The sequence below is a fragment of the Salmo salar genome, chromosome ssa03 (genome assembly GCF_905237065.1).
Source record: "Salmo salar chromosome ssa03, Ssal_v3.1, whole genome shotgun sequence".
Taxonomy (NCBI): Eukaryota; Metazoa; Chordata; class Actinopteri; order Salmoniformes; family Salmonidae; genus Salmo; species Salmo salar.
In genome coordinates this window covers 45314364-45341862 of record NC_059444.1, presented here as the reverse complement: position 1 = coordinate 45341862, position 27499 = coordinate 45314364, and the positions used below count along the sequence as shown (strand labels likewise).

The following is a 27499-nucleotide window of genomic DNA, read 5'->3' as shown; positions in this document are numbered from 1 at the left end:
AGGTGAAATATCTGTTTCGAGGCTTTCTGGAGCGCTTTGCAAGTCAGACCAAGCTGTTGTTTGGGCTTAGAGAAGTGAAACATTCTTCCTTAGTTGTTAATTTTCTCAAATTCTAAAGGCACAACCTAGATTCGAGCCAATGTCTTCAGTAGTTGAACATGTTATTTCTACAACCTCGTGAAAGTGACGTGTTTTTGTATAAAATAACTATATCAAAGGCGTTAGTGGTTTGACTGCCTGCACATGCGCAATTCGATGTGAGACAAATGTTAGACCCCATTACGTGTTTCTGCGCGTACATTTTCCTACCCAAGGTCGCGCCATGACATCGCCTACAAGTGTAATCTGGGATTTCTATTGGAGAAGCAGTTTTAGACTATCTTCATACTGTGCTGTCTTTAATATAGCCTTTTGACTTTGTGGCTGTGGTAACTAGTGACAACCTTGCAGTGCTTTTCCACGTGACCGAACGCGGAAGCAGATTGTTCAAACAACAGCTGAGAAGTCTGGGGATGATGATGATGATGGCGGAGTTGGTGCAGGGACAGGCCTCCGTGGCTCAGCCCGGAATGAAAGCTGACGGCTTCGCCGACGCTTTACATCGGGCTCGACAGGTAATAACAGTGTAAACACTCGCAAAGAAATCGATTGATTTTGAACTAAGCCTTTTAAACGACGAAAACACTTATTTTAACTCGCCCATCACCCGTTTGTGCTATGCGCTCATGGAAAAACACACTAGCTAGTCAGCTAATGTTACCTAGCCGGCTAACTGGCATGCTAAGCTAGTTGACAACCACAATAGTTTCGAGTTCGCAATGCATACTCGTGCTTGTTCATTTTGGATACAACAGGGCACGACAGGAAACAATGTTTTTATGTAGTTAACCGTGTTAAAGTCTTCAAGTGACTTCGTTAATCCAGCTAGGTAGCTAACTAGCTAGCTACGTTTTCTACACGTGTCCACATGCAACCTGTTGTTCAGTCACTGAAGTTCTGGGGTTGAAACCCATAACAATCTGTGACAAGTGGTCAAAGGTTCCAAACCCACCCACTCGTTTTTAAACATATATCTTTTTGTTTCCCAGTTGTAGGTAGACAACATTGATCCAATTGCCCCTCCCTCCCCTGTTGAGACAGTGTCAAAGTTTGTAGCTCCATTATGTAACTGGCAAGCCCCAGATATACACTTGGGGGGGGCGGGTGTCTAGTTAGGATCCCGATTAGGGAGTAGGTTAATTCAGTACTGTTATGTTTTACATTATAAAACAAAGGTGTCTTTCGGGATGAGCAAAACATATTTTTACTAGCTAGCTACTATAACTAACGTGGCTATTGTTTGATCTACATAAAGGTTAGGGATAAAAAAAAAAAAAACGTAACTTGTATTTAACTAGGCAAGTCAGTTAAGAACAAATTATTATTTACAATGACAGCCTATCCTGGCCAAATCCGATATTACAGTGCTCCCTCATGCAAAATATACATTATTTAGTTTTGATTGATTGACCCATCTATTACATTGTTTGACAGAATGCTAAACAACTAACTCTTTAGCCCCAAAACTCATGGAGAGGTGATAACTTGGCCCCTGAAAGATTCAAAATCATCTCAAGAGTTGACAAGAATTTATTTGGAAGGAGAATGGTAGAACTTAATCCGCATACATAGGCAACTCAAAGTTCAGGGGCGGGGGGACTAGATCCAACTGGGGGAAACTGTTTTTAACGGTTATGCAACATGAAAAATCATGCCTATTTCTAGAGCTCCGACTTTCCTACCTGAAGTTAGCATTTGATCTCATTTTTTTTTCTTCTTCCCCCCGTGTTCCCAGTTGTCTTGAAAGCACCATGACCATCAAGCTGGTAACATCAGTCCAGTAAAATAAAAAGGCAAATATTTCAAATCTATGCTCAGCTTTGCCTCGCAAGTGCTACACCAACTGATTTTGTTTTTTTAAATCAAAGCTTGATTTCTGAAATATAATATGGTCAGAGAAGAACAATATTGTCAGGTAATATGCTATGACAATGTATTTGGCCTACCTCACAAAACTCATTCCTACAAATAGTTTTTATTAGGTTAATGTTTTTGTAGTCATGTAAAAAATAAAAGTTGGTTACCACTGGTTTAGACATTTCAGTTGCCGGTGAGTCTGTGTCAACTGCGTATTGTTGTTATTCAGCAGATGGTGGCCCTAGCTCTCATGGTGCTTTTGACCTACAGATATTGAATTTGCTTGACGTGTGGGGCGGCAGGTAGCCTAGCGGTTAAGAGCATAAGACCAGTAACCAAAGGGTCACTGTTTTGAATCCCCAAGCCATCCAGGTGAAAAATCTGTCGACGTTCCCTTGAGCAAAGGCACTTACAGGCATATTTTGGGATTTTGTCAACGAGACCCTTTATCTATTTCCCTAGAGGCCGGAGAAGTTGTGGATATCATTTTTATGTCTAACATTTTTGTTTCTTCTAAGACACCTGTCTGATTCGTGCCTGTCTGAGTGGACTAATACGTTGTGGAGGCTGTGGGGATGGCACAGGCCATCACTTTAAGACATGTGCTGCTGAAGTTGTATATGGTTATTTTACCTAAGAACAATGGTGCATCGCTAATAACAATTATATTATTTCATAACAAATGCACTTTCTCCTGCGTTGGATAGTGGTCGCTGTTCACGGTTCTGAAACACATCTGTGCGCTGTTCAGTTGGCGCCTTTTCCTAGACCATGTTGCTACCTGCCCGAATGCATATTGCCAACTGTAAAGTTTGGTGGAGGAGGAGTAATGAATGGTCTGGGGCTGTTTTTCATGGTTTGGGTTAGGCCCCTTAGTTCCAGTTGAAGGGAAGCTACCTATAGCATACAATGACATTTTTGGTAACTTTGAGGTAACAGATGTATGAAGCCCGTTCATGTTTCAACATGACAATACTCACGTGCACAAAGGCAGGTCCATACAGAAATGGTTTGTCTAGATCGGTGTGGATGAACTTGACTGGCCTGCAATAAATAAACCATTCTATTTTGGAAATTGCATTCAAGAATGAATGCAACTGCTTTGAGTCTTTGCTGTAATAAAGGCTTAACAAAAAAGTTACAACAGACTCTTTGGTACGCTTATTTATTTAGTGTTTACATTGTTCTAAACGATCAAATTATACTAAACAAAATTATGAACACAACATGCAACAACCCCCCCCCCACACACACACACTTAGGAGCCAGGCCCACCCACTGCGGAGCCAGGCCCAGCCAATCGTAATGAGTTTTTCCCCACAAAAGAGAAGCTGGATGTGAAGGTCCTGGGCTGGCGTGATTACACATGGTCTGTGGTTGTGAGGTCGGTTGGACGTACTGCCAAATTCTCTATAACAATGTTGGTGACGGCTTATGGTAGAGAAATTAACATTCAATTCTCTGGCACAGCTCTGTTGGACATTCCTGCTGTCAGCATGCCAATGGCACGCACCCTCAACTTGAGACATCTGTTTGTTATAACCAATTTATTGATGTGAGACGTGATTATGATATGCTATAGGTCAGGCCCTATTGTTCATGTGCATGGGTCACGTAAACAGAGCAAGGGTTGGGGTAATCGGGAATGCTTTTCCTAAACAAATGAGGGATTTCAGTAACAGAACTTAAGTAACAAAAATAAACTAAATGGCCCATTATTTAGAAAGTATTTTTTCTTCTCTGTGATTTTACATACAAACCAGTGTATCTGCTTTGCTTCAACCTTGGATTATAAAGACTCATTTATCAGAAATGGCTGTAATTATGTTGCAGCTTCAGCAACACGGACAGCGCAATAAACACTGTTGATGTTCTGTGGTGGTCGCTGCAGCAGGGAGGAGAGCGAGACAATGGGTGCTTCAGATGTTAATGCGAGTGTAGCGAAATGCTTGTGCTTCTATTATTTCGTCAAACAGTGCGCTTAAAGCATCAGACAAGCTCAGTGCATATAGTTTATTTGATTAAAACACAATAGATGTGTCTATATAATCGATTGGTCGAAAGTAAAAAAAAAAAAAAAAGTGTCCAGTAAAAAGGAAATTAGGTAGTTTAAAGAACAAATGCTAACTAGCGTTAGAGCAATGACTGGAAGTCTATGGGTATCTACTAGTTTGCGTTCGATCGTGAAACTACCTTTTAACTTCCTTCATACTAGACACGGAGTCATAAAAATTATATCCACGAGTTCATCTGACTCTGGGGGTAGTAGATAAAGGTACATTGCCAAAATCCTGAAGTATCCATTTAACCCAAATTGCGCCTGTATGTGACTCAAATGTAATGTGGTCATAGCACTAGCAATTTGGGAAAACGTAATGTAATTAGCCATTTACGTGAGATGCAACAATGGATACAATGAATGGATGAACTGTTGTATAGAAAATCTGTGAAGTAATTATTATTATTTTTCTCACCTTTTCAGATGGCAGCAAAGATGGGGAATGAGCAGATTGTAGACCCCTCCATGTATGGCTATGGGGGCCAGAAGCGTTCAGTGGAAGACGGAGGTAACGTCCATTTCTCTCCCGCCGACGATTTAAAGGGATAGTTTCCTATGGTTTTCACAATGTTTTAATCTTCTTACCTCCATACGAGTTCATGAACGTTTTGTAGGTTATTGTAACAATTTTCTAAACACATACCATAAAAGCCAATAGTAAAAGCTTTCAATATTTTGGAACAGAAATGTTCAAGTCCAAGTTTTAAGGTTTACCTCAGTTTAAAATGTTTTTATTCTACTTTAGAATTTTGAGTTCTGTTTCAACGTACAGTGCTAGTCTAAAGTTTGGACACACCTTCTCATTCCAGGGTTTTTATTTTTTTACTATTTTCTTCATTGCAGAATAATAGTGAAGCCATCAAAACTATGAAATAACTTATATGGAATCATGTAGTAACCAATAAAGTGTTTTATAAATCAAAACATATTTGAGATTCTTCAAAATAGCTACCCTTTGCCTTGATGACAGCTTTGCACACTTGGAATTCTCTCATCCAGCTTCATGAGGTACTCACCTGGAATGCAATTCAATTAACAGGTGTGCCTTGTTAAGTTAATTTGTGGAATTTATTTCCTTAATGCGTTTGAGCCAATCAGTTGTGTTGTGACAAGGTAGGGCTGGTATACAGCCGATAGGGCTGTCTGGTAAAAGACCAAGTTATATTATGGGAAGAACAGCTCAAATAAGCAAAGAGAAATGACAGTCCATCATTACTTTAATACTTGAAGGCCAGTCAATGCTGAAAATTTCAAGAACTAAAGTTTCTCAAATGCAGTCGCAAAAACCATCAAGCGCTATGATGAAACTTGTTCTCATGATGACTGCCACAGGAAAAGAAGACCTGCAGAGTCTGCTGCAGAGGATAAGTTAGAGTTTCCAGACTCAGAAATTTTAGCCCAAATAAATGCTTCACAGAGTTCAAGTAACAAACACATCTCAACATCAACTGTTCAGAGGAGAATCAGGCCTTCATGGTCGAATCACTGCAAAGAAACAACTACTAAAGAACACCAATAAGAAGAAGAGACTTGCCTGGGCCAAGAAACATGAGCAATGGACATTAGACCGGTGGAAATCTGTCCTTTGGTCTGATGAGTCCAAATTTGAGATTTTTGGTTCCAATCGCCATGTCTTTGTGAGATGCAGATTAGGTGAACGGGTGATCTCTGCATGTGTGGTTCCCACCGTGAAGCATGGAGGAGGTGGTGTGGGGGTGCTTTGCTGGTGACACTGTCTGTGATTGATTTAGAATTCAAGGCACACTTAACCAGCATGGCTACCACAGCATTCTGCAGCGATACGCCATCCCATCTGGTTTGTGCTTAGTGGGGCTATCATTGTTTTTCAACAGGACAATGACCCATAACACACCTCCAGGCTGTGTAAGGGCTATTTGACCAAGAAGGAGAGTGATCGAGTGCTGCATCAGATGACCTGGCCTCCGCAATCACCGACCTCAACCAAATTGACATGGTTTGGGATAAGTTAGATCGCAGAGTGAAGGAAAAGCTGCCAACAAGTGCTCAGCATATGTGGGAACTCCTTCAAGGCTTATGGAAAAGCATTCCTCATGAACTTGTTTGAGAGAGTGCCACGTGTGTGCAAAGCTGTCAAGGCAAAGGATGGATACTTTTGAATTATCTGAAATATGCAGTCATGTCCATAAATATTTGGACATTGACCAAATTATTATTTTAGCTCTCTACCACAGCATATTGGAGTTGAAATTAAATGATGAATAATTTGTTGGTATTTACTAGGGGTCGACCGATTGATATTTCAACACCGATACCGGTTATTGGAGGACGAAAAAAAGGCCATACCGATTTTTTTTAATTTTAATTTGTAATAATGACAATTACAACAATACTGAATGAACACTTATTTTAACTTCATATAATACATCAATAAAATCAATTTAGCCTCAAATAAATAATGAAACATGTTCAATTTGGTTTAAATAATACAAAACAAAGTGTTGGAGAAGAAAGTAAAAGTGCAATATGTGTCATGTAAAAAAGCTAACGTTTAAGTTCCTTGCTCAGAACATGAGAACATATGAAAGCTGGTGGTTCCTTTTAACATGAGTCTTCAATATTCCCAGGTACGAAGTTTTAGGTTGTGGTTATTATAGGAATTATAGGACTAGTTCTCTCTATACCATTTGGCCTTCCCTGTGGCTCAGTTGGTAGAGCATGGTGTTTGCAACGCCAGCATAGTATGTGCAACGCCAGGGTTGTGGGTTCGATTCCCACGGGGGGCCAGTACAAAAACAAATGCATGAAATGAAATGTATGCATTCACTACTGTAAGTCGCTCTGGATAAGAGCGTCTGCTAAATGACTAAAATGTAAATGTAAAAAAAAATTGTATTTCATATAACCTTGACTATTGGATGTTCTTTTATAGGCACTTTAGTATTGCCAGTGTAACAGTATAGCTTCCGTCCCTCTGCTCGCTCCTACCTGGGCTCGAACCAGGAACACATCGACAACAGCCACCCTCGAAGCATCGTTACCCGTTGCTCCACAAAAGCTGCGGCCCTTGCAGAGCAAGGGGAACAACTACTCCAAGTCTCAGAGCGAGTGACGTTTGAAACGCTATTAGCGCGCACCCCGCTAACTAGCTAGCCATTTCACATCGGTTACACCAGCCTAATCTCGCGAGTTGACAGGCTTGAAGTCATAAACAGCTCAATGCTTGAAGCACAGCGAAGGGCTGCTGGCAAACGCACGAAAGCGCTGTTTGAATGAACGCTTACGAGCCTTCTGCTGCCTACCATCGCTCAATTAGACTGCTCTATCAAATATCAAATCATAGACTTAATTATAATAACATACAGAAAAACGAGCCTTTGGTCATTAATATGGTCAAATCCGGAAACTATCATTTCGAAAACAAAAAGTTTATTCTTACAGGGAAATACGGAACCGTTCCGTATTTTATCTAACGGATGGCATCCCTAAGTCTAAATATTCCTGTTACATTGTACAACCTTAAATGTTATGTCATAATTATGTACAATTCTGGCAAATTAATTAGTCTTTGTTAGGAATAAATGGAATTCACACAGTTCGCAACGAGCAAGGCGGCCCAAACTGCTGCATATACCCTGGCTGCTTGCACGGAACGCAAGAGAAGTGACACAATTTCCCTAGTTATAAGAAATTCATGTTAGCAGGCAATATTAACTAAATATGCAGGTTTAAAAAATATATACTTGTGTATTGATTTTAAAGAAAGGCATTGATGTTTATGGTTAGGTACACATTGGTGCAACTACAGTGCTTGTTAAATCATCACCCGTTTGGCGAAGTAGGCTGTGATTCGATGAGAAATTAACAGGCACCGCATCGATTATATGCAACGCAGGACATGCTAGATAAACTAGTAATATCATCAACCATGTGTAGTTAACTAGTGATTATGTTAAGATTTATAAAAAAATCAGATAAGTTTAATGCTAGCTAGAAACTTACCTTGGCTTCTTGCTGCCCTCGCGTAACAGGTAGTCAGCCTGCCACGCAGTCTCCTCGTGGAGTGCAATATAAGGCAGGTGGTTAGAGCGTTGGACTAGTAACCGGAAGGTTGCAAAAACGAATCACCGAGCTGACAAGATAAAAATCTGTCGTTATGCCCTGAACAAGTTAACCCACCATTCCTAGGCCGTCATTGAAAATAAGAATGTGTTCTTAGCTGACTTGCCTAGTTAAATAACAAAATAAATCGGCCACAATCGGTGTTCAAAAATACCAATTACCACTTGTTATGAAAACTTGAAATCGGCCCTAATTAATCGGACATTCCGATTAATCGGTCGACCTCTAGCATTTACATCCAAATCGGGTGGAACGTGTAGGAATTACAGCATTTTTTACATGTGGTCCCCCCTTTCTAAGGGACCAAAAGTAATTGGACAATTGGCTGCTCAGCTGTTCCATGGCCAGGTGTGTGTTATCCCCTCATTAAGTAATTTACAAGTTAGCAGAAAAGGTCAAGAGTTGATTTCAAGTGTGGCATTTGGAATCTGTTGCATTTAACCCACAATATGAAGTCCAAAGAGCTGCCATTGAAGCAAGCCATCATTAGGTTGAAAACTCAAAACAAACCCACCTAAAAACATTAGGTGTGACCAAATCATAAGGTGTATGTAAACTTCCGACTTCAACTGTGTGTGTGTGTGTGTGTGTGTGTGTGTATATATATATATACTTAGCCAAATACATTTAAAAACTCAGTTTTTCACAATTCCTAACATTTAATCCTCGTAAAAATTCCCTGTCTTACTTAGGTCAGTTAGGATCACCACTTTATTTTAAGAATGTGAAATGTCAGAATAATAGAGAGGATTTATTTCAGCTTTTATTTCTTTCATCACATTCCCAGTGGGTCAGAAGTTTACATACACTCAATTAGTTTTTGGTAGCATTGCCTTTAAAATGTTTAACTTGGGTCAAACGTTTCGGGTAGCCTTCCACAAGCTTCCCACAATAAGTTGGGTGAATTTTGGCCCATTCCTCCTGACAGGAGTCAGGTTTCGAGGCCTCCTTGCTCGCACAAGCTTTTTCAGTTCTGCCCACAAACCTTCAATGGGATTGAGGTCAGGGCTTTGTGATGGCCACTCCAATACCTTGACATTGTTGTCCTTAAGCCATTTTGCCACAACTTTGGAAGTATGCTTGAGGTCATTGTCCATTTGGAAGACCCATTTGCAACCAAGCTTTAACTTCCTGGCTGTCTTGAGAAGTTGCTTCAATATATCCACACAATTTTCCTTCTCATGATGCCATCTGTTTTGTGAAGTGCACCAGACCTTCCTGCAGCAAAGCACCCCTCACAACATGGTGCTGCCACCCCCGTGATTCACAGTTGGGATGTTGTTCTTCAGCTTGCAATCTTCCCCCTTTTTCCTCTAAACATAACGATGGTCATTATGGCCAAACAGTTCTATTTTTGTTTCATCAGACCAGAGGACATTTCCTCAAAAAGTACGATCTTTGTCCCCATGTGCAGTTGCAAATCGTAGTCTGGCTTTTTTATGGTGGTTTTGGAGCAGTGGCTTCTTCCTTGCTGAGCGGCCTTTCAGGTTATGTTGATATAGGACTCGTTTTACTGTAGATGCAGGTACTTTTGTACCTGTTTCCTCCAGCATCTTCACAAGGTTCTTTGCTGTTGTTCTGGGATTGATTTGCACTTTTCGCACCAAAGTACGTTCATCTCTAGGAGACAGAACGCGTCTCCTTCCTGAGCGGTATGACGGCTGCGTAGTCCCATGGTGTTTATACTTGCATACTATTGTTTGTACAGATGAACGTGGTACCTTCAGGCATTTGGAAATTGCTCCCAAGGATGAATCAGACTTGTGGAGGTCTACAGTTATTTTTCTGAGGTCTTGGTGGATTTATTTTGATTTTCCCATGATGTCAAGCAAAGAGGCACTGAGTTTGAAGGTACGCCTTGAAATCCATCCACAGGTACACCTCCAATTGACTCAAATGATGTCAAATAGCTTATCAGAATCTTCTAAAGCCATGACATCATTTTCTGGAATTTTCCAAGCTGTTTAAAGGCACAGTCACCTTAGTGTATGTAAACTTGTGACCCACTGGAATTGTGATACAGTGAATTATAAGTGAAATAATCTGTCTGTAAACAATTGTTAGAAAAATTACTTGTCATGCACAAAGTAGATGTCCTAACCGACTTGCCAAAACTATAGTTTGTTTACAAGACATTTGTGGAGTGGTTGAAAAACAAGTTTTAATGACTCCAACCTAAGTGTATGTAAACTTCCGACTTCAACTGTGTATGTGTGTACATATGTATATATAGGTATATGTGTGTGTATATATATTATTTTTGGACCTGTAAAACATTTCATCCTGTAGCATGTTCTCCATTTTCTTTTTAAATAGTGAGCCAACATGTTTTCAGCACCTATTTCCTTGACTGATCAAAACTTGTTTTCTCATTCTCTCTCTGCAGCAGACATATAGTGAACATTATATTTGGAACATCAATTCTCAAAATCGCAGTATCGAATTGCAAAACAAATCAAATTGTGAGAATCGCAATAGATATCATTATCGGCACCTAAGTATTGTGATGATATCATATTGTCCTTGGCAATTCTCAGCTGTATTAAATAGCCAAGCTAACGAAAAGGTAGATTTAAAGTGGAACTGACAGCGTTTTAGTAACATGAAATCATTTTAAAATCTGTTCATATACTCCCCCAGGAAGAATATCAGTTTTTAAAAAACATTTTCGGACAAGCGAGCACTTATATATGGTCATTTTTGTGTTTTTATAAATTCTTTGAATGTTTGGGAAGCAATATGGATCGGGAAAGCGGACGTGCGTTTGGGCAATTAAATGACACGGCAGTAAATAAAAGCTAATAAAAAGATCTCTTGTCAAGGACCAGAGTCTATGCAGACCGGTGCGCCATAGCCCATCAAAGCTACAGTTGGCCTTTATGCAAATAATCCATTGTCACACAGGCCTGCAATCATTCACTTTGAACTGCACTCTGTGTTTACAGGCAGTAGCAATAGCGCAACTTAGATCATTAGTACGCATTTTCCAAAAGCCACAAAATACACCTTAACGGATTTCTGCGAATATTTAAATACCACGGGAGTCCTCTTACATTTGGGAACTTTACAGTCTTGACGAAACAACTAGGAAAAGGTAGGCTATCACTCCCTCAGTAATGCTCATCAACAACAAGATCAGAAACTAATGCTAGCCAGAGCTAGAATAGCTAAAATATAATGAGGAAACATTAGATAAACCCTCCTGCCTTTTCTGCAAGTTGGTCGTCAAAATTGTGCTGAATAATGATGGGGAATAGTAGCCAGCTCATCCTTCTGCAGCTTGCCTGCCAATGCATGCTTGACCCAACCCACATTTTGAAATCTGAATGGGAACTCGCCTGCCTGCCCACCCGCCCAAATGATCAATGCCAAATACATTTGATTGTCAACTAGATAAGGGTGCGTTCATAAATTGCCGTCAGTGTGCTCTGGGTTGTTCGTAAATTCAGAACGTTGTCAGATTGTCTGTTCGTAAATTCAGAGTTAGATGTTATTGTAGTCCCGTGTAGCTCAGTTGGTAGAGCATGGCACTTGCAGCACCACGGTTGTGGGTTCGATTCCCACGGGGGACTAGTATAAAAATGTATGCACTCACTACTACTGTAAGTCGCTCTGGATAAGAGTGTCTGCTAAATAACGTAAATGTAAATTGCGGTTTTATTATTAGAGATTCACAGCGAAGCTTTGCCTGGCTACCCAGACTCAGTGCTTCGCCACGCCCATGGACTTTAGTTTTTTCTCTGCAATGAGTCTGGATCTGAGTACTTCCCCGACCCTTCACCGAATGCATACACATTTGGGACCATCTGATTTGTCCAGAAACCGATGGGTTGGCCCAGAGCAAAATCACAGCGGTTTGAAAATTCATCATTGGCTTTGATACTTTGATTGGTTAGAGACGATCCAATCGCTGCTGACTTTGTTTTGTAAAATGCTCTTCATCACCACAAACAATTTCAATGATGGCAGTCTGACTAAAGTATGTAGCGAACGACAGAGCAGCGGTGGAATCATTTTGTCTCATCAGGCTAAACGAAGCTGATACCTATTGTTTATTATCTGAATTCTTATTTCGTTTTTTTCCTTTACATGGTCAAATAATTCAAGCATAGATTGGTAAAATAAAAATGGCACATGAAAACTACAGGCCTTGAGTAACTTGCTGTTATAAGCAGTCTCACTTAAACCCTCATCCGTCACCCAGTTTGACCTAGAGACTTGAAACTTCGTATGTAGGTGTTTTTCCTCATGCGGAGCACATTTGCCTCACTAACCCATAAGGTCCGTCAGGATAGATTTTCCTCTATCTTGGAAATGTTTCCAAATAACAGACAATTTGATATATTTAGGCCCATTGTAAAGCTCTTTACTTAATCTGAGAAAAGCTAAGGGATTGGTTAAGAGATGGATGAGTTATTGATAAATCAGGGAATCTGATTTTACATATCCATTTAAAACCTTTGTAAATCCTCTCCACAATGGCCTATCAACTTGGAACTTTTTAGGGCCATCAAAGACAATACCATGATGAACCATGCTAAATTTGTCATTGATATCTTAAATAAGAAAACTGTTAACAATTCACTGTTTTGACTATGTTACGCTAATGCTTCAAATAATCATAAAAAATCTTCTCATGGACTAAAAGTCAAAATCACTCTGAATTTGGTCTTCGGACTCATCGCAACAGCCCCTAAAGAGTTTGAGAAACGAAAGTTTATGCGTTTAAAGATGGCCACGCTATACCAGTAGAGGCATATTAGCACATATGCTAAAAATACTTTACATCTTCTAATGAACAATAGGTATAAATGGAATGTAGGCCCATGGTACATGTCTTAATTTAGTTTTTTGAAAAGCTAAGGGATTGGTCAAAAGATGGCTGAGTTATTGACAAATCAGATTGTGTCCATTTAATAAACCACTTTAAATTCACTCCACATTGGCCTAACAACTTTTTAAAATTGTTTTATTTAACTAGGCAAGTCAGTTAAGAACATATTCTTATTTACAACGACGACCTATCCTGGCCAAATCCTCACTTAATCCTCATATCCGTCACCCCGTTTGACCCCGTTTGAGACTTGGAACTTTGTATGTAGGTATTTTTCCTCATGCGGAATACATTTGCCTCACTGGCCCATAAGGTCCTTCAGGATAGAGGAAAATCTATCTTAAAAATGTTTCCAAATAACACCAAATTCAATATGTAGGCCCATGGTACAGACAAATCAGATTAATGTGTCCATTTAATAAAGCACTTTAAATTCACTTTAAATTCAATAAACCACTTTAAATTCAATTCACTCTGGCCTATCAACTTTTTAAAGTTTTATTTAACTAGGAAAGTCAGTTAAAAACAAATTCTTATTTACATTGACGGCGCTGCCCTATGGGACTCCCCAATCACGTCTAGTTGTGATACAGCCTGGAATCAAACCAGGGTCTGTAGTGACGCCTCTAGCATTGAGATGCAGTGCCTTAGACTGCTGTGCCACTTGGGAAACTGGTATATAAACTCAATACATTAAGTGAACACGTTAAGAATGATTACCTGCTGCATTCAAAGATAATCAACCTACAGCACTAGACTAAACTTTACTGATTGCAAATAAGGAAGATAGTTCCTACATGATAGTGCTTGCTTAGTTATCCATCTGATCTTGTGTCCTTTCTGTCATCCTGTGATCCCTGTTCATTGCTGCTTGCAGCTATATTTTATTATTGGTTTTATTCAACTAATGGGCATTTCAATTAGACTATCGAGACTAATAGTCATCATAAAAAAGTAGTGGGGTAGTGTATCCTTTACGCATCTGGGCTGTAACATGATACGCTGCATTTCAGAAGAGCCCACTCGGCTTCTCCGTCAGTTGTTTTCGGCCTGTTGTAGCCTGTTATTGTCTCTGGTCTCTCGGTGCCGTCCCAAGCTTCATCCCCTAGCTTTGGGTTCTGGCCAGGGGGAGGCATGTCTAATATGCTATTAACTGGGAGGGGGTTAGCTGAGCTAGCATACCCAACTTTATACCTGTCATAGGCTCATCTCCTAGTGGGGTGGTGCGTTGCACACACACTTTACTATGCCATCCAGCTGTGTGTCTGATTTTTTTTTTTTTTAATTGACGGATCCATCTCATATCATTTTCACCCTCTGCCCAGGCGCATAACTCCTGCAATTGGGCTCTTTGGCATGGGCGCAGGCAGTAAAAAAGCGGGATAAAGTTAATACTTCTAATCTTTTTCTCTCTCCACTGCATCTCCAACTGGCTCTGGTCCCATCCCTGTTTGGCTCTTGTCTATTTCTCTCACAGTAGGTAACCAGCTGGGAGCCATGGTACATCAAAGGTAAGCCTGTAGCCAGCACCAATTTACCCGCTGTATTGACAACTGTAAATAGGTATTGATTGAGAAATCTGTGGGATGATTCCCCCTCCTCCACTTCATGTTAGCTTACTATCCAACCCACAGACATAACACTGGATCCCCAGGGTGATAGCACTGAAGTACTGATACCAGATAATTATTTTTGCTCAGCATCACTGTTTTGTTTGAAAATATAGTAAAGTCTAAGTATTACAGATACTGAACAAAAATATAAACGCAACATGCAACAATTTGAAAGATTTTACAGAGTTACAGTTCATATGAGGAAATCAGTCAATTGAAATAAATGTATTAGGCCCTAATCTATGGATTTCACATGACTGGGAATACAGATATGCATCTGTTAGTCACAGATACCTTAAAAAGAAATGGGCCTCACAATGGGCCTCGGGATCTCATCACGGTATTTCTGTGTATTCAAATTGCCATCAATAAAATGCAATTGTGTTCTTTGTCCAGAGTTTATGCCTGCACATGCCATAACCCCACCGCCACCATGGGGCACTCTGTTCACATCGTTGACATCAGCAAACCGCTCGCCCATATGACGCCATACACGTAGTCTCCGGTTGAGGCCGGTTGGATGTTGTGCCGAATTCTATAAAACGATGTTGGAGGCGGCTTATGGTAGAGAAATGAACATTATCTGGCAACAACTCTGGAGGACATTCCTTTAGTCAGCATGCCAATTGCACGCTCCCTCAACTTGACATCTGTGGCATTGTGTTGTGACAACTGCTCATTTTAGTGGCCTTATATTGTTTAATCAGAATCTAGATATGCCACACCTGTCAGGTGGAAGGATTATCTTGGCAAAGGAGAAATGTTCACTAACAGGGAGGTAAGAAAATGTGTGCACATTTTGAGAAATACGTTTTTTGGGCGTATGGAACATTTCTGGCATTTTTTATTTAATGAAACATGGGACCAGCACTTTACATGTTGCATTTATATTTTTGTTCAGTGTAGTTCATATTGTTGAATCGAGTGATGGAATGTAATAATTTGACATCTGCTGGCCTTTTTATTTGATATATTTAGTCTCTTTTCACCCCACTCTTTTGTGATTTAGGGCTGTCATGACAGAAGACTTTAAAGTGCCTGATAGAATGGTTGGATTCAGTAAGTACATGTTATGGGAGGTATGCTATGTGGTTTGGGATGTTTTTGTCCTTGTATGCTTTATTTTGAATTATGTTAAAGGATGTATTTATTAGTGTTGTCCCTGACTAAAAAAAATGTCAGACCGAGAGTCGTCGTTTTTTGTCCAACTGATTGGTGGAAATGTTAAAATGTGTAGACGCAGCCTGTGTTTTAATAAAATCAACTATATGTACTGAGTTTGTTGTTATGCTTTAAGGACACTGTTTGATTAATTTAGGAGGACGTGCAAATTATTTGAGGGAGCCTGAGATCAAGATAGCCTAACCAGAAGAAAGGAAAACAATTTATAATGTTGTATTTTCAGCTGTTTGAAGCTGGTGTACAAAACCTAAAGTAAAAGATGCAAAAACGAAAGTTAAGACCTGGAAACAAGAAATAGCGCACATAAAACAGATCTACTGCTTCTTAGACTTGCTTGCAATGAGTGACAGATCTATAACACAGATTTCTATATGAATTTGGTCATGCCACCCAAAAAGTTACATATTGCAGCTTTTATACAATCAGAAATACTATTAGACATCCCCAAATGGGCACATTTATATACCTACATTTGTGCACAGGTCACAGGTTAGGTAGCCTACATCTACTTCTAAATGCGTAATCAGGTGCGCGTCCTTACTCACCATTGACAGGAGCGCTCCAAACAAAAGACAAAGAATAAATTGACAACTCATAAACCGAATGAAATAAACTTCTTTCTCACAAGAGTAGCATAGGTTGTGAGCTATGCAAACAAGGTGTCTACTCTGTGAAAATCAGAACGGTAAACAACTGTAACAATATATTGAATGCATTAACAGAAATTACCCTAACCAAATAACAAAGTAGATGAGAAATTATGGGAATTAACGGTAAATGTAGGCTACTGGTGATATGTAATGAGGAATTGATACACTAACATTCAAAGGCAAACATTTCTCACAATGAATGTGAATGAAATGGCAGGAGAGAGCTCATTCTGGAGAGAGACGTGGCTTGTGCATCTTAGCCACACTCCCCTTCTTGGACTGTGGCATCTCCCCGCAGCCTCCTCAATGGATTTGTCCACTAAGCCAGGCGCAAATCAGACTGGTTTCTTTCATGGCACCAATCTATTTGCGACTGCTCGACAAATAAAATATTGTTAAACCATCAGCCTATCGACCAAACAATCAACCAGTCGTCTTAACGGGGTCAGCCCTAGTATTTATTTTGTCTGACACATTACCTGAACTATTTTCTCCACTCCCATCCCACTTTTATTTTCCTCTCCTCCCATTTATTTTAGTCATAGGCAGAGGAGGAGAACAAATTACAAGAATCCAGCTGGAGTCCGGGTGTAAGATTCAAATTGCGTCTGGTAAGCAGTTATCAATATGTCCCATAATGTCTGACTACACACACTACCAACCTTCATCTGATATAATAACCAATATCAGATTGCTTTTAATTGAATATCTCAGCAACATATGGTATGAGTGTTGTCAAGCTAGCTTGATGCGCTGTCAGCAATGCAAAATGGATTATCATGACTGTTTTTGCTCAATACTGATTGGGATCTATCTTGAAAATTTGACTCCTTTAACTGTATGCCAGCTGTTCTATACATGATGCTGACTGTAATGTCTGTTTGTCATGGTAGAGAGTGGAGGTATGATGGACAGAGCCTGCTCCCTCACTGGAACCCCTGAGAGCATTGAGTGAGTTTCTATATTGAGACGGTTGAACGTGTTAAATTCTATAAACTCAGTAGCAGTATACTACTGTCGACATCATTTGTCATTTTGAAAATAACAATATGTTTCCGTCTTGAGTGGACCCTATTGCATTTAATGGCCCCATATTATGTGGGAAGTCCCCTTATTTACGGTCTATAGATGCTCAGTGTCAACTGTAACCCTGTTGGAATTAGGTAAAAATATATATATTTAAAGGTCTCTCCACTATATTACAGTTTTGACAATGCATAATACAGTTTACAAAGCACATTGTGGACCACTCAGAAAGTTTTGAGACACTGTAGGACAGTCATTGTAGGCAATCAGTACAATATTTCATTGGTTCCGGTGATGATACATTCCATCATCTATAATTCATTGATATGTAACCATTTGCACTCCACCAGGCAGGCCAAGAGAATGCTTGGTCAGATAGTGGAACGCTGTCGGAACGGCCCCGGGTTCCACAGCGAGGCTGAGAGCAACAGTTCAGTCCAGGAGATGCTCATCCCAGCCAGCAAAGTGGGCCTGGTCATCGGAAGGGGAGGGGACACCATTAAGCAACTGCAGGTATGTCTTCCAAGAGAAAAAATGACAATTTGATAGGATCTCTGTGGCTATACTCCCTCTAGCCTGGCTATTCCCAACCTTGGGGTACCTAATGCCGTCGGAGGTACGCCAAATACAAATGTGGTTCACATTCTCAAACAGTCCATTTTAGATTTTCCAACGGGGCTATACATTTGGGTGAGGTTTTTTTCTCGCCTGAGTAGCCTTGCTTCTCTCCCAAAAATAAAATTAAACTATTTAGTATTCAGCGAAATAAAGACTCAATATCAAATACAGGTAGCCTGGTCAAATAATGAACATCCAATCACATTAACCGTTTCTCTCTCGTGGGAATTTCACTAACGGTCTGTATGTAGCCAAACATAGCTGCTGCTCATTTCGTTTGCTCGAAAATTGATAAATGGTTAAAAAAAGGTAAGGCCCACGTCCATAGAGACACATACCAGCTCTACTGGTAGTTATGCTGCTACCAGCAGTACTACACCTGCACTGTTTCACGACGCATCAGTGACATGGCAGGAGATGTTTTGAAACAATTACTGCTTCACATACAAGCCAGTGAATTATATGCGTTACAGCTGGATGAGTCAACAGACGTGGCGGGCTTGGCACAGCTCCTGGTATATGTCCGTTACGTTTATGGGGGGTCAATTAAGGAAGACATCCTCTTCTGCAAACCACTGGAAATCAGGACAACAGGAGAGGATATTTTTTAAATACTGGACAGCTTTGTGACATCGAATGGACTTTGGTGGTCAAGATGTGTTGATATCTGTACTGATGGCGCAAAAGCCATGACAGGGAGACATAGTGGAGTGGTAATGCGCGTGCCAGCAGTTGCTCCCAACACCACTTGGGTACACTGCAGCATCCACCAAGAGGCTCTTGCTTCCAAGGGAATGCCTGACAGCTTGAAAGACATTTTGGACACTACAGTGAAAATGGTTAACTTTGTAAAAGCAAGGCCCCTGAACTCTCGTGTATCTTCTGCATTATGAAATGATATGGGAAACCGTGTAACGCTTTTACAACATATAGAGTGCGCTGGGTATCAAGGGGCAAAGTATTGACAGGTTTTTTTTAAATTGAGAGACGAGCTTAGTTTTCTTTACTGACCATAATTTTCACTTGTCTGACTGCTTCTCACACGACTGGCCTATCTGGGCAATGTTTTTTCTTGCCTGAATGATCTGAATCTAGGATTACAGGGACTCCGCAAGTATATTCAATATGCGGAATAAAATTGATGCTATGATTAAGAAGTTGGAGCTCTTCTCTGTCTGCTTTAACAAGGACAACACAGGTCTTTACACAATGGTAGGATTTTTTTGTGTACAAATGAACTCAAGCTTTCGGACATTGTCAAATGTGATATAGCGAAGCACCTGAGTGAGCTGGGTGCGCAATTACGCAGGTACTTTCCCGAAACGGACGACACAAAAAGCTGGATTTGTTATCCCTTTCATGTCCTGCCTCCAGTCCACTTACCGATATCATTGAAATTGCAACAAGCGCTTCTATGAAAATTGAATTTAATCAGAAGCCTCTGACAGATTTCTGGATAGGGCTGTCTAAGAGTATCCTGCCTTGGCAAATCGCACTGTTAAGACACCCTTTGCAACCACTTACCTATGTGAGAGTGGATTCTCGGCCCTCACTAACATGACATTTTATTAGTCACATGCGCTGAATACAACGTGTACAGTCGTGGCCAAATATTAATTTTTCAAAGTCTGCTGCCTCAGTTTGTATGATGGCAATTTGTATATACTCCAGAATGTGATGAAGAGTGATCAGGTGAATTGCAATTAATTGCAAAGTCCCTCTTTGCCATGCAAATGAACTGAATCCCCCAAAAACATTTCCACTGCATTTCAGCCGTGCCACAAAAGGACCAGCTGACATCATGTCAGTGATTCTCTCGTTAACACAGGTGTGAGTGTTGACGAGGACAAGGCTGGAGATCACTCTGTCATGCTGATTGAGTTTGAATAACAGACTGGAAGCTTCAAAAGGAGGGTGGTGCTTGGAATCATTGTTCTTCCTCTGTCAACCATGGTTACCTGCAAGGAAACACGTGCCGTCATCATTGCTTTGCACAAAAAGGGCTTCACAGGCAAGAATATTGCTACCAGTAAGATTTCACCTAAATCAACCATTTATCGGATCATCAAGAACTTCAAGGAGAGCGGTTCAATTGTTGTGAAGAAGGCTTCAGGGCTCCCAAGAAAGTCCAGCAAGTGCCATGACCGTCTCCTAAAGTTGATTCAGCTGCGTGATTGGGGCACCACCAGTACAGAGCTTGCTCAGGAATGGCAGCAGGCAGGTGTGAGTGCATCTGCACGCACAGTGAGGTGAAGACTTTTGGAGGATGGCCTGGTGTCAAGAAGGGCAGCAAAGAAGCCACTTCTCGCCAGGAAAAACATCAGGGATAGACTGATATTCTGCAAAAGGTACAGGGATTGGACTGCTGAGGACTGGGGTAAAGTAATTTTCTCTGATGAATCCCCTTTCTGATTGTTTGGGGCATCCGGAAAAAAGCTTGCCCGGAGAAGACAAGGTGAGCGCTACCATCAGTCCTGTGTCATGCCAACAGTAAAGCATCCTGAGACCATTCATGTGTGGGGTTGCTTCTCAGCCAAGGGAGTGGGCTCACTCACAATTTTGACTAATAACACAGCCATGAATAAAGAATGGTACCAACACATCCTCCGAGAGCAACTTCTCCCAATCGTCCAGGAACAGTTTGGTGACGTACAATGCCTTTTCCAGCATGATGGAGCGGCGGATTGTAGAGGTCTTGAAAAAGAAGGGTCAACACTGCAAATATTGACTCTTTGCATCAACTTCATGTAATTGTCAATAAAAGCCTTTGACACTTATGAAATACTTGTAATTATACTTCAGTATTCCATAGTAACATCTGACAAAAATATCTAAAGACACTGAAGCAGCAAACTTTGTGGAAATTAATATTTGTGTCATTCTCAAAACTTTTGGCCACGACTGTAGACCTTACAGTGAAATGCTTACTTACGAGCCCCGAACCAACAATGCAGTTTAAAAAAATACAGATAAGAGATAAAAGTAACAAGTAATTAAAGAGCAGCAGTGAAATACAGCTGCGAGACTATATATGGGGTGGTACCGATACAGAGTCAATGTGCCGGGGCACCGGTTATTTGAGGTAGTATGTACATGTAGGTAGAGTTATTACAGTGACTATGCATAGATGACAACCGAGAGTAGCAGTGGTTTAAAGAGAGGGTGAGGGGGGCACTGCAATTGTCTGGGTAGCCATTTGACTAGATGTTCAGGAGTCTTATGGCTTGGGGGTAGAAGCTGTTTAGAAGCTTCTTGGACCTAGACTTGGCACTCCGGTACCATTTGCCGTGCGGTAGCAGAGAGAACAGTCTATGACTAGGTTGGCTGGAGTCTTTGGCAATTTTTAGGGCCTTCCTCTGACACCGCCTGTTATAGAGGTCCTGGATGACAGGAAGCTTGGGCCCAGTGATGTACTGGGCCGTTCGCACTACCCTCTGTAATGCCTTGCGGTCAGAGGCCAGAGCAGTTGCCATACCAGGCAGTGATGCAACCAGTCAGGATGCTCTCTGGTCCAGCTGTTGAACCTTTTGAGGATTTGAGGACCCATGCCAAATCTTCACGACTGTCATGGTGTGCTTGGACCATGTTAGTTTGTTGGTGACATGGACACCAAGGAACTTGAAGCTCTCAACCTTGCGCCACAGCAGACCTGTCGATGAGAATGGGGGCGTGCTCGGTCCTCTTTTTCCTGTAGTCCACAATCATCTGCTTTCTTTTGATCACGTTGAGGGAGAGGTTGTTGTCCTGGCACCACACGGCTAGGTCTCTGACCTCCCTATAGGCTGTCTCGTCGTTGTTGGTGATCAGGCCTACCACTGTTGTGTCATCGGCAAACTTAGTGATGGTGTTGGAGTCGTGCCTGGCCATGCAGTCGTTGATGAACAGGGAGTACAGGAGGGGACTGAGCACGCACCCCAGAGTGGCCTCTGTGTTGAGGATCAGTGTGGCGGATGTGTTGTTACCTACCCTTACCACCTAGGGGCGGCCCGTCAGGAAGTCCAGGATCCAGTTGCAGAGGGAGGTGTTTAGTCCCAGGGTCCTTAGCTTATTGATTAGCTTTGAGGGCACTATGGTGTTCAACGGCGAGCTGTAGTCAATGAATAGCATTCTCACATAGGTGTTTATTTTGTCCAGTTGGGAAAGGGCAGTGTGGAGTGCAATTGAGATTGTATCATCTGTGAATCTGTTGGGGCGGTATGCAAATTGGAGTGGGTCTAGGGTTTATGGGATGATGGTGTTGATGTGTGCCATGACCAGCCTTTCAAAGCACTTCATGGCTGCAGACGTGAGTGCTACGGGTTGGTAGTCTTTTAGGCTGTTTACCTTAGTGTTCTTAGGCACAGGGACTTTTGTGGTCTGTTAAAACATGTTGGTATTATAGACTCGGACAGGGAGAGGTTGAAAATGTCAGTGAAGATACTTGCCTGTTGGTCAGCGCATTCTCACAGTACACGTCCTGGTAATCTGTCTGGCCCTGCGGCCTTGTGAATGTTGACCTGTTTAAACAAAACACAAAACACTCAAAACCTCAAGTAAATCTTGTAATACATAATGTGGAAATTGAGCAAGTTGAGATGACTAAACTGCTTAGAGTAACACTAGATTGTAAACTGTCATGGTCAAAACATATTGAAGCAGTAGTAGCTAAGATGGGGAGAAGTCTGTCTATAATAAAGCGATGCTCTGCCTTAACAACACTATCAGCAAGGCAGGTCCTACAGGCCCTAACTTTGTTGCACCTTGACTACTGTTCAGTCGTGTGGTCAGGTGCCACAAAAAAGGATTTAGGAAAATTGCAATTGGCTCAGAACAGGGCAGCACGGCTGGCCCTTGGATGTACACAGAGAGCTAATATTAATAATATCTATGTCAATCTCTCCTGGCTGAAAGTGGAGGAGAGATTGACTTCATCACTACTTTTATTTATGAGAGGTATTGACTTCTTGAATGCACCGAGTTGTCTGTCTAAACTACGGGCACACAGCTCGGACACCCATGCATACCCCACAAGACATGCCACGAGGTCTCTTCACAGTCCCCAAGTCCAGAACAGACTATGGGAGGCACGCAGTACTACATAGAGCCATGACAACATGGAACTCTATTCCACCTCAAGTAACTGATGCAGGCAGTAAAATTAGATTTAAAAAACAGATTAAAAAAACACCTTATGGAACAGCAGGGACTGTGAAGCAACACAAACATTGGCACAGACATGCATACACACACACGCACGGTAACATACGCACTATACATAAACATGTATTTAGTACTGTAGATATGTGGTAGTGGTGGAATATGGGCCTGAGGGCACACAGTGTGTTGTGAAATCTGTGAATGTATTGTAATCTTTTAGCTGCCGCTTTGGCAGCGGCTAATGGGGATCCATAATAAATGCAAATACAAAGGTCTTACTCACATCAGCTGCGGAGAGCGTGATCACACAGTCTTCTGGAACAGCTGGTGCTCTCGTGCATGTTTCAGTGTTATTTGTAAGTAGTTAAGCTCGTCTGGTAGGCTCGTGTCACTGGGCAGCTCTCGGCTGTGCTTCCACTTGTAGTCTGTAATGGTTTGCAAGCCCTGTCACATCCGACGAGCGTCAGAGCCGGTGTAGTACGATTCGTCCTGTATTGACGCTTTGCCTGTTTGATGGTTCGTCGGAGGGCATAGCGGAATTTCTTATACGCTTCCGGGTTAGAGTCCCGCTCCTTGAAAGCAGGCACGGACTGTGTGTGGAAAATGATTTAAGACTGAGACTCTCTCCGATACAACCCAACATTGCAGAGTTATGTGCATCCTTTCAAGCACACCCTTCTCATTAACCTGTGGTGAGTTATTCACCATTTTTATGAACATGTAAGGTTTTATATGTAAGATGGCTAAATAAAGAGCAAAATTATTGATTATTATTATAATATTATTATTTGTGCCCTGGTCCTATCTGAGCTCTTTGTCACTTCCCACGAGCCGTGTCGTGACGACAACTCGCACTCATTCTTGTGTTTAATAATTGTATCGTATAGTGTGTGTGTGTGGCAGTCTTACAATGATGGCAAAAAACAAAATGTGAGAGTGCGCTGACCCTGGTGCTAGAGGGGGTACGCAGCTGGAGGTTGAATATTTGAAGGGGTACGGTACTATAAAAGGTTTGGGAACCACTGCTCTAGCCTACCATACTAATCCTCTATAATAATGCCACAACTATCACTATTACTACCGTTACTGATGCAGCACTACCAATAGTGCTACTAGGCACTACAATTTTTTTCACAACCATAAATACTTCAAGACAAGCAAGCACCGTTTCTACAGTCTTCTCTGTAAGTATCAAGTAATTATGATGTTGACTATTGTCCTTTGTTACCTCGTATGGACTAACGAAGGCCCACAAGGGTTGTGAGCATAGGATTGTTGTTTCTCCGTATGCACCCTACTTAACCTCTTGGGGCTATGTGGGACGCTAGCGTGCCACCCGTGGTGCACCCTATCAACAGCAGGTGCATTTCAAGAGCGGCAAATTTGAAACCAAATAAATGTCAAAATTCAAATTTTTCAAACATACAACTATCTTACACCCTTTGAAAGATAAACATCTCCTTAATCTAACCACGTTGTCCGATTTCAAAAAGGTTTTACGGCGAAAGCATAAAGTTAGATTATGTTAGGAGAGTACATTGACAATAGCTGTGTGTAATGTTTTGTCAATTCAAAGACGGGCGTCACCAAAACCATAAAACCAGCTAAAATGATGCACTAACCTTTGACAATCTCCATCAGATGACACTCCTAGGACATTATGTTAGACAATGCATGCATTTTTAGTTCTATCAAGTTAATATTTATATCCAAAAACAGCGTTTTACTATGGCGTTGATGTTCAGGAAATCGTTTCCCTTCAATAACCGGCAGTCAAGTCAGCACCACAAATTAAATAATTAAAATTAGAAAACATTGGTAAAATATTATATTGTCATTTAAAGAATTATAGATTTACATCTCTTGAACGCAATCGACTTGCCAGATTTAAAAATAACCTACTGGGAAATCACACTTTGCAATAATCTGAGCACTGCGCCCAGAAAAATACGCTTTGCGATACAGACAAACGGCCATGTTGGAGAGATCTAAAATCGAAAATACTATGTAAATAATCCATTACCTTTGATTCTCTTCATCAGATGTCACTTCCAGGAATCCCAGGTCCATAACGAATGTAGTTTTGTTCAAAAAAGCTCATCATTTATGTCCAAAAAGCTCCGTGTTGTTAGCACATGATCTATGCCCGCCGGACTTCACTTCATGAACGAGGGGAAAAAATATATTTACGTTCGTTTAAACATGTCAAACGTTGTATAGCATAAATCATTAGTGCCTTTTTTAACCAGAACATGAATAATATTCAAGGTGGACGAATGCATTCTCTTTTAAAACGTATTGGAACGAGGGTACCCAACATGACCTCGCGCGCCAGAGTCTAATCGGCCATCACCGTTCCAAGGCTCTTGTTCGGTCAGATCTCATAGTAGAAGACTCAAAACACTTTGTAAAGGCTGGTGACATCTAGTGGAAGCAATAGGAAGTGCCAAAACATGAATCAGCCCCTGTGTGTTTCAATGGCATAGGCTTAAAGGTAATTCAACACATCAGGTATCCACTTCCTGTCAGAAAATGTCTCAGGGTTTTGCCTGCCAAATGAGTTCTGTTATACTCACAGACACCATTCAAACAGTTTTAGAAACGTTAGGGTGTTTTCTATCCATATATAATAAGTATATGCATATTCTAGTTACTGGGTAGGATTAGTAACCAGATTAAATCGGGTACGTTTTTTTATCCAGCCGTGAAAATACTGCCCCCTAGCCCCAACAGGTTAACGTCACTCTGCGTCAGTGGTAGGGCTGTTGCAGTGACCGTATTACACCACACCGGCGGTCACGAGTCATGAAGACAGTCAAATTCCACTTGACCGTTTAGTCACGGTAAATAGGCTTCTCCAAGCTCTGATGCTACTGATGGTCATTAGTAGCCTACCAAACTTGCTAACTGCCTGGTACTCGGCACACTATTGTGCAAATGTAATCAAAACTCTAATCAAACACTTCATGAGCTCATGTTGCGCAATATTTCTATAGGCTATGCAATTGCGTGAGAAAACAGTGTGATGGCCTCTTAAAAAGAGGTGGATCACATCAGCTTTCTATAGGCTAGGCCTACTATGTTTATTTCTCAACTTTCCTAATATTAAGCACAATGCTTATCTTTACAGCAGGAGTATAGCCAACCTGGCTGGCATGAAAATTAACCATGGGGAAAGCGTCCTCCATTCGCTATTTAAGTGCATAGATGACATGTATTTTACCCCCGCCCCTGTTTCGAGACAGGTGCATGATAATGGTCCATTCTAAATCAAAACAAATATCACACATATTTTATTTAGTATATGTGTAGACAACATTAAATCAAGAATAGTCTGATGGGTGACAGCCTATCACTTGTTAATTATATATTATCACTTGTGAAAGATATCCATCACAAGGCAAGTAACAAAGCCTTTTTTTTTGGCTACTTTTTTTAATCATAGTGGCCTAGCCCATAGGCCTATATGTTTTAATCAGGTTTGTATGACAACTAAAGTGGCCAAATAACTTCTTAAAATGAAGCACATTAATCCTCTTTACAAGGGGTGTAGAGACTAAGTGGCATACATAAGCAGCGCGTGAGTCAAGTTTGGGGAAGCTCATTTTTCCTATAAAAATACACCTTTTATAATAAAAGCATTACATGCATATTCGCGTTTGCGGTCTCTTTTGATAATGGTGTTTTCCCTCTAATGGATCATTTGCGCTTATAGCCTTCTGCCCTGTGCGCATTGCTGCGCTTATAATGGAAATAAATAAATAGCCTAATAGTTTATCAACATTTAAAGCTAAAAGTTCTGATCTGTTGCGTCAGCCACATTTGTGTAAAAACGTTGTTTTTAATGCTAGTGGTTGTATTCATTTGGGATTTATTGCATCCCACAACTGTCCCAGACTATGTTTGGAATATTTATTTCTCTCACAGAATAGAATAGGTCAACAGTTGTACTATGGGGGATATTCGATTGACATATGCTAGAGCTTTTGCTGTTTGTTAGGGCTACGCGTCTTGTTGCTGACAATGTAAATGTGGAGACAGTTCTTCCAATATCTTCAATATGCACCTCGGAATTGGATAAGGACGCACACAGTTGCGTCTCTGTATCTGTCTTCACTTGTAGCCTGTTAGAAAGACCCGATCACGTGATGGAGAGCCATGTGAGTGAGAGGTGCTTCGGAGCGCGCAGCACTCGGGGAGAAGGGCACAACGCAGCTCTCCAGGCCAAGGGCACAGTGGCCACTGGCCGCAAATGGCGTGGATTTTTTTAGGATGTATTACAGCCACACCAAGGGGATGCTGCTGTGAAATTCAAGGCATTATC

General features: G+C 41.1%; 1 protein-coding gene across 6 annotated transcripts in view; it reads left to right on the top strand.

Annotated features, from left to right (window-relative positions):
* The first annotated feature begins 308 nt into the window (after positions 1 to 308).
* The window catches only part of LOC100196681 (far upstream element-binding protein 3), a 131232-nt gene continuing 104041 nt past the window's right edge, over positions 309 to 27499 (top strand). For 5 of the 6 annotated variants that reach the window (XM_014191992.2, XM_014191990.2, XM_014191994.2 and 2 more), the window contains exons 1-7: positions 309 to 614; positions 4439 to 4523; positions 14428 to 14461; positions 15573 to 15622; positions 16935 to 17006; positions 17289 to 17346; positions 17772 to 17934. In XM_014191992.2, coding sequence (XP_014047467.1) covers positions 513 to 614; positions 4439 to 4523; positions 14428 to 14461; positions 15573 to 15622; positions 16935 to 17006; positions 17289 to 17346; positions 17772 to 17934 — 564 coding nt within the window. In that variant the 5' untranslated portion in view covers positions 309 to 512. The remainder of the gene's footprint in view (positions 615 to 4438; positions 4524 to 14427; positions 14462 to 15572; positions 15623 to 16934; positions 17007 to 17288; positions 17347 to 17771; positions 17935 to 27499) is intronic. The other variant, XM_045714895.1, reaches the window with a different exon arrangement.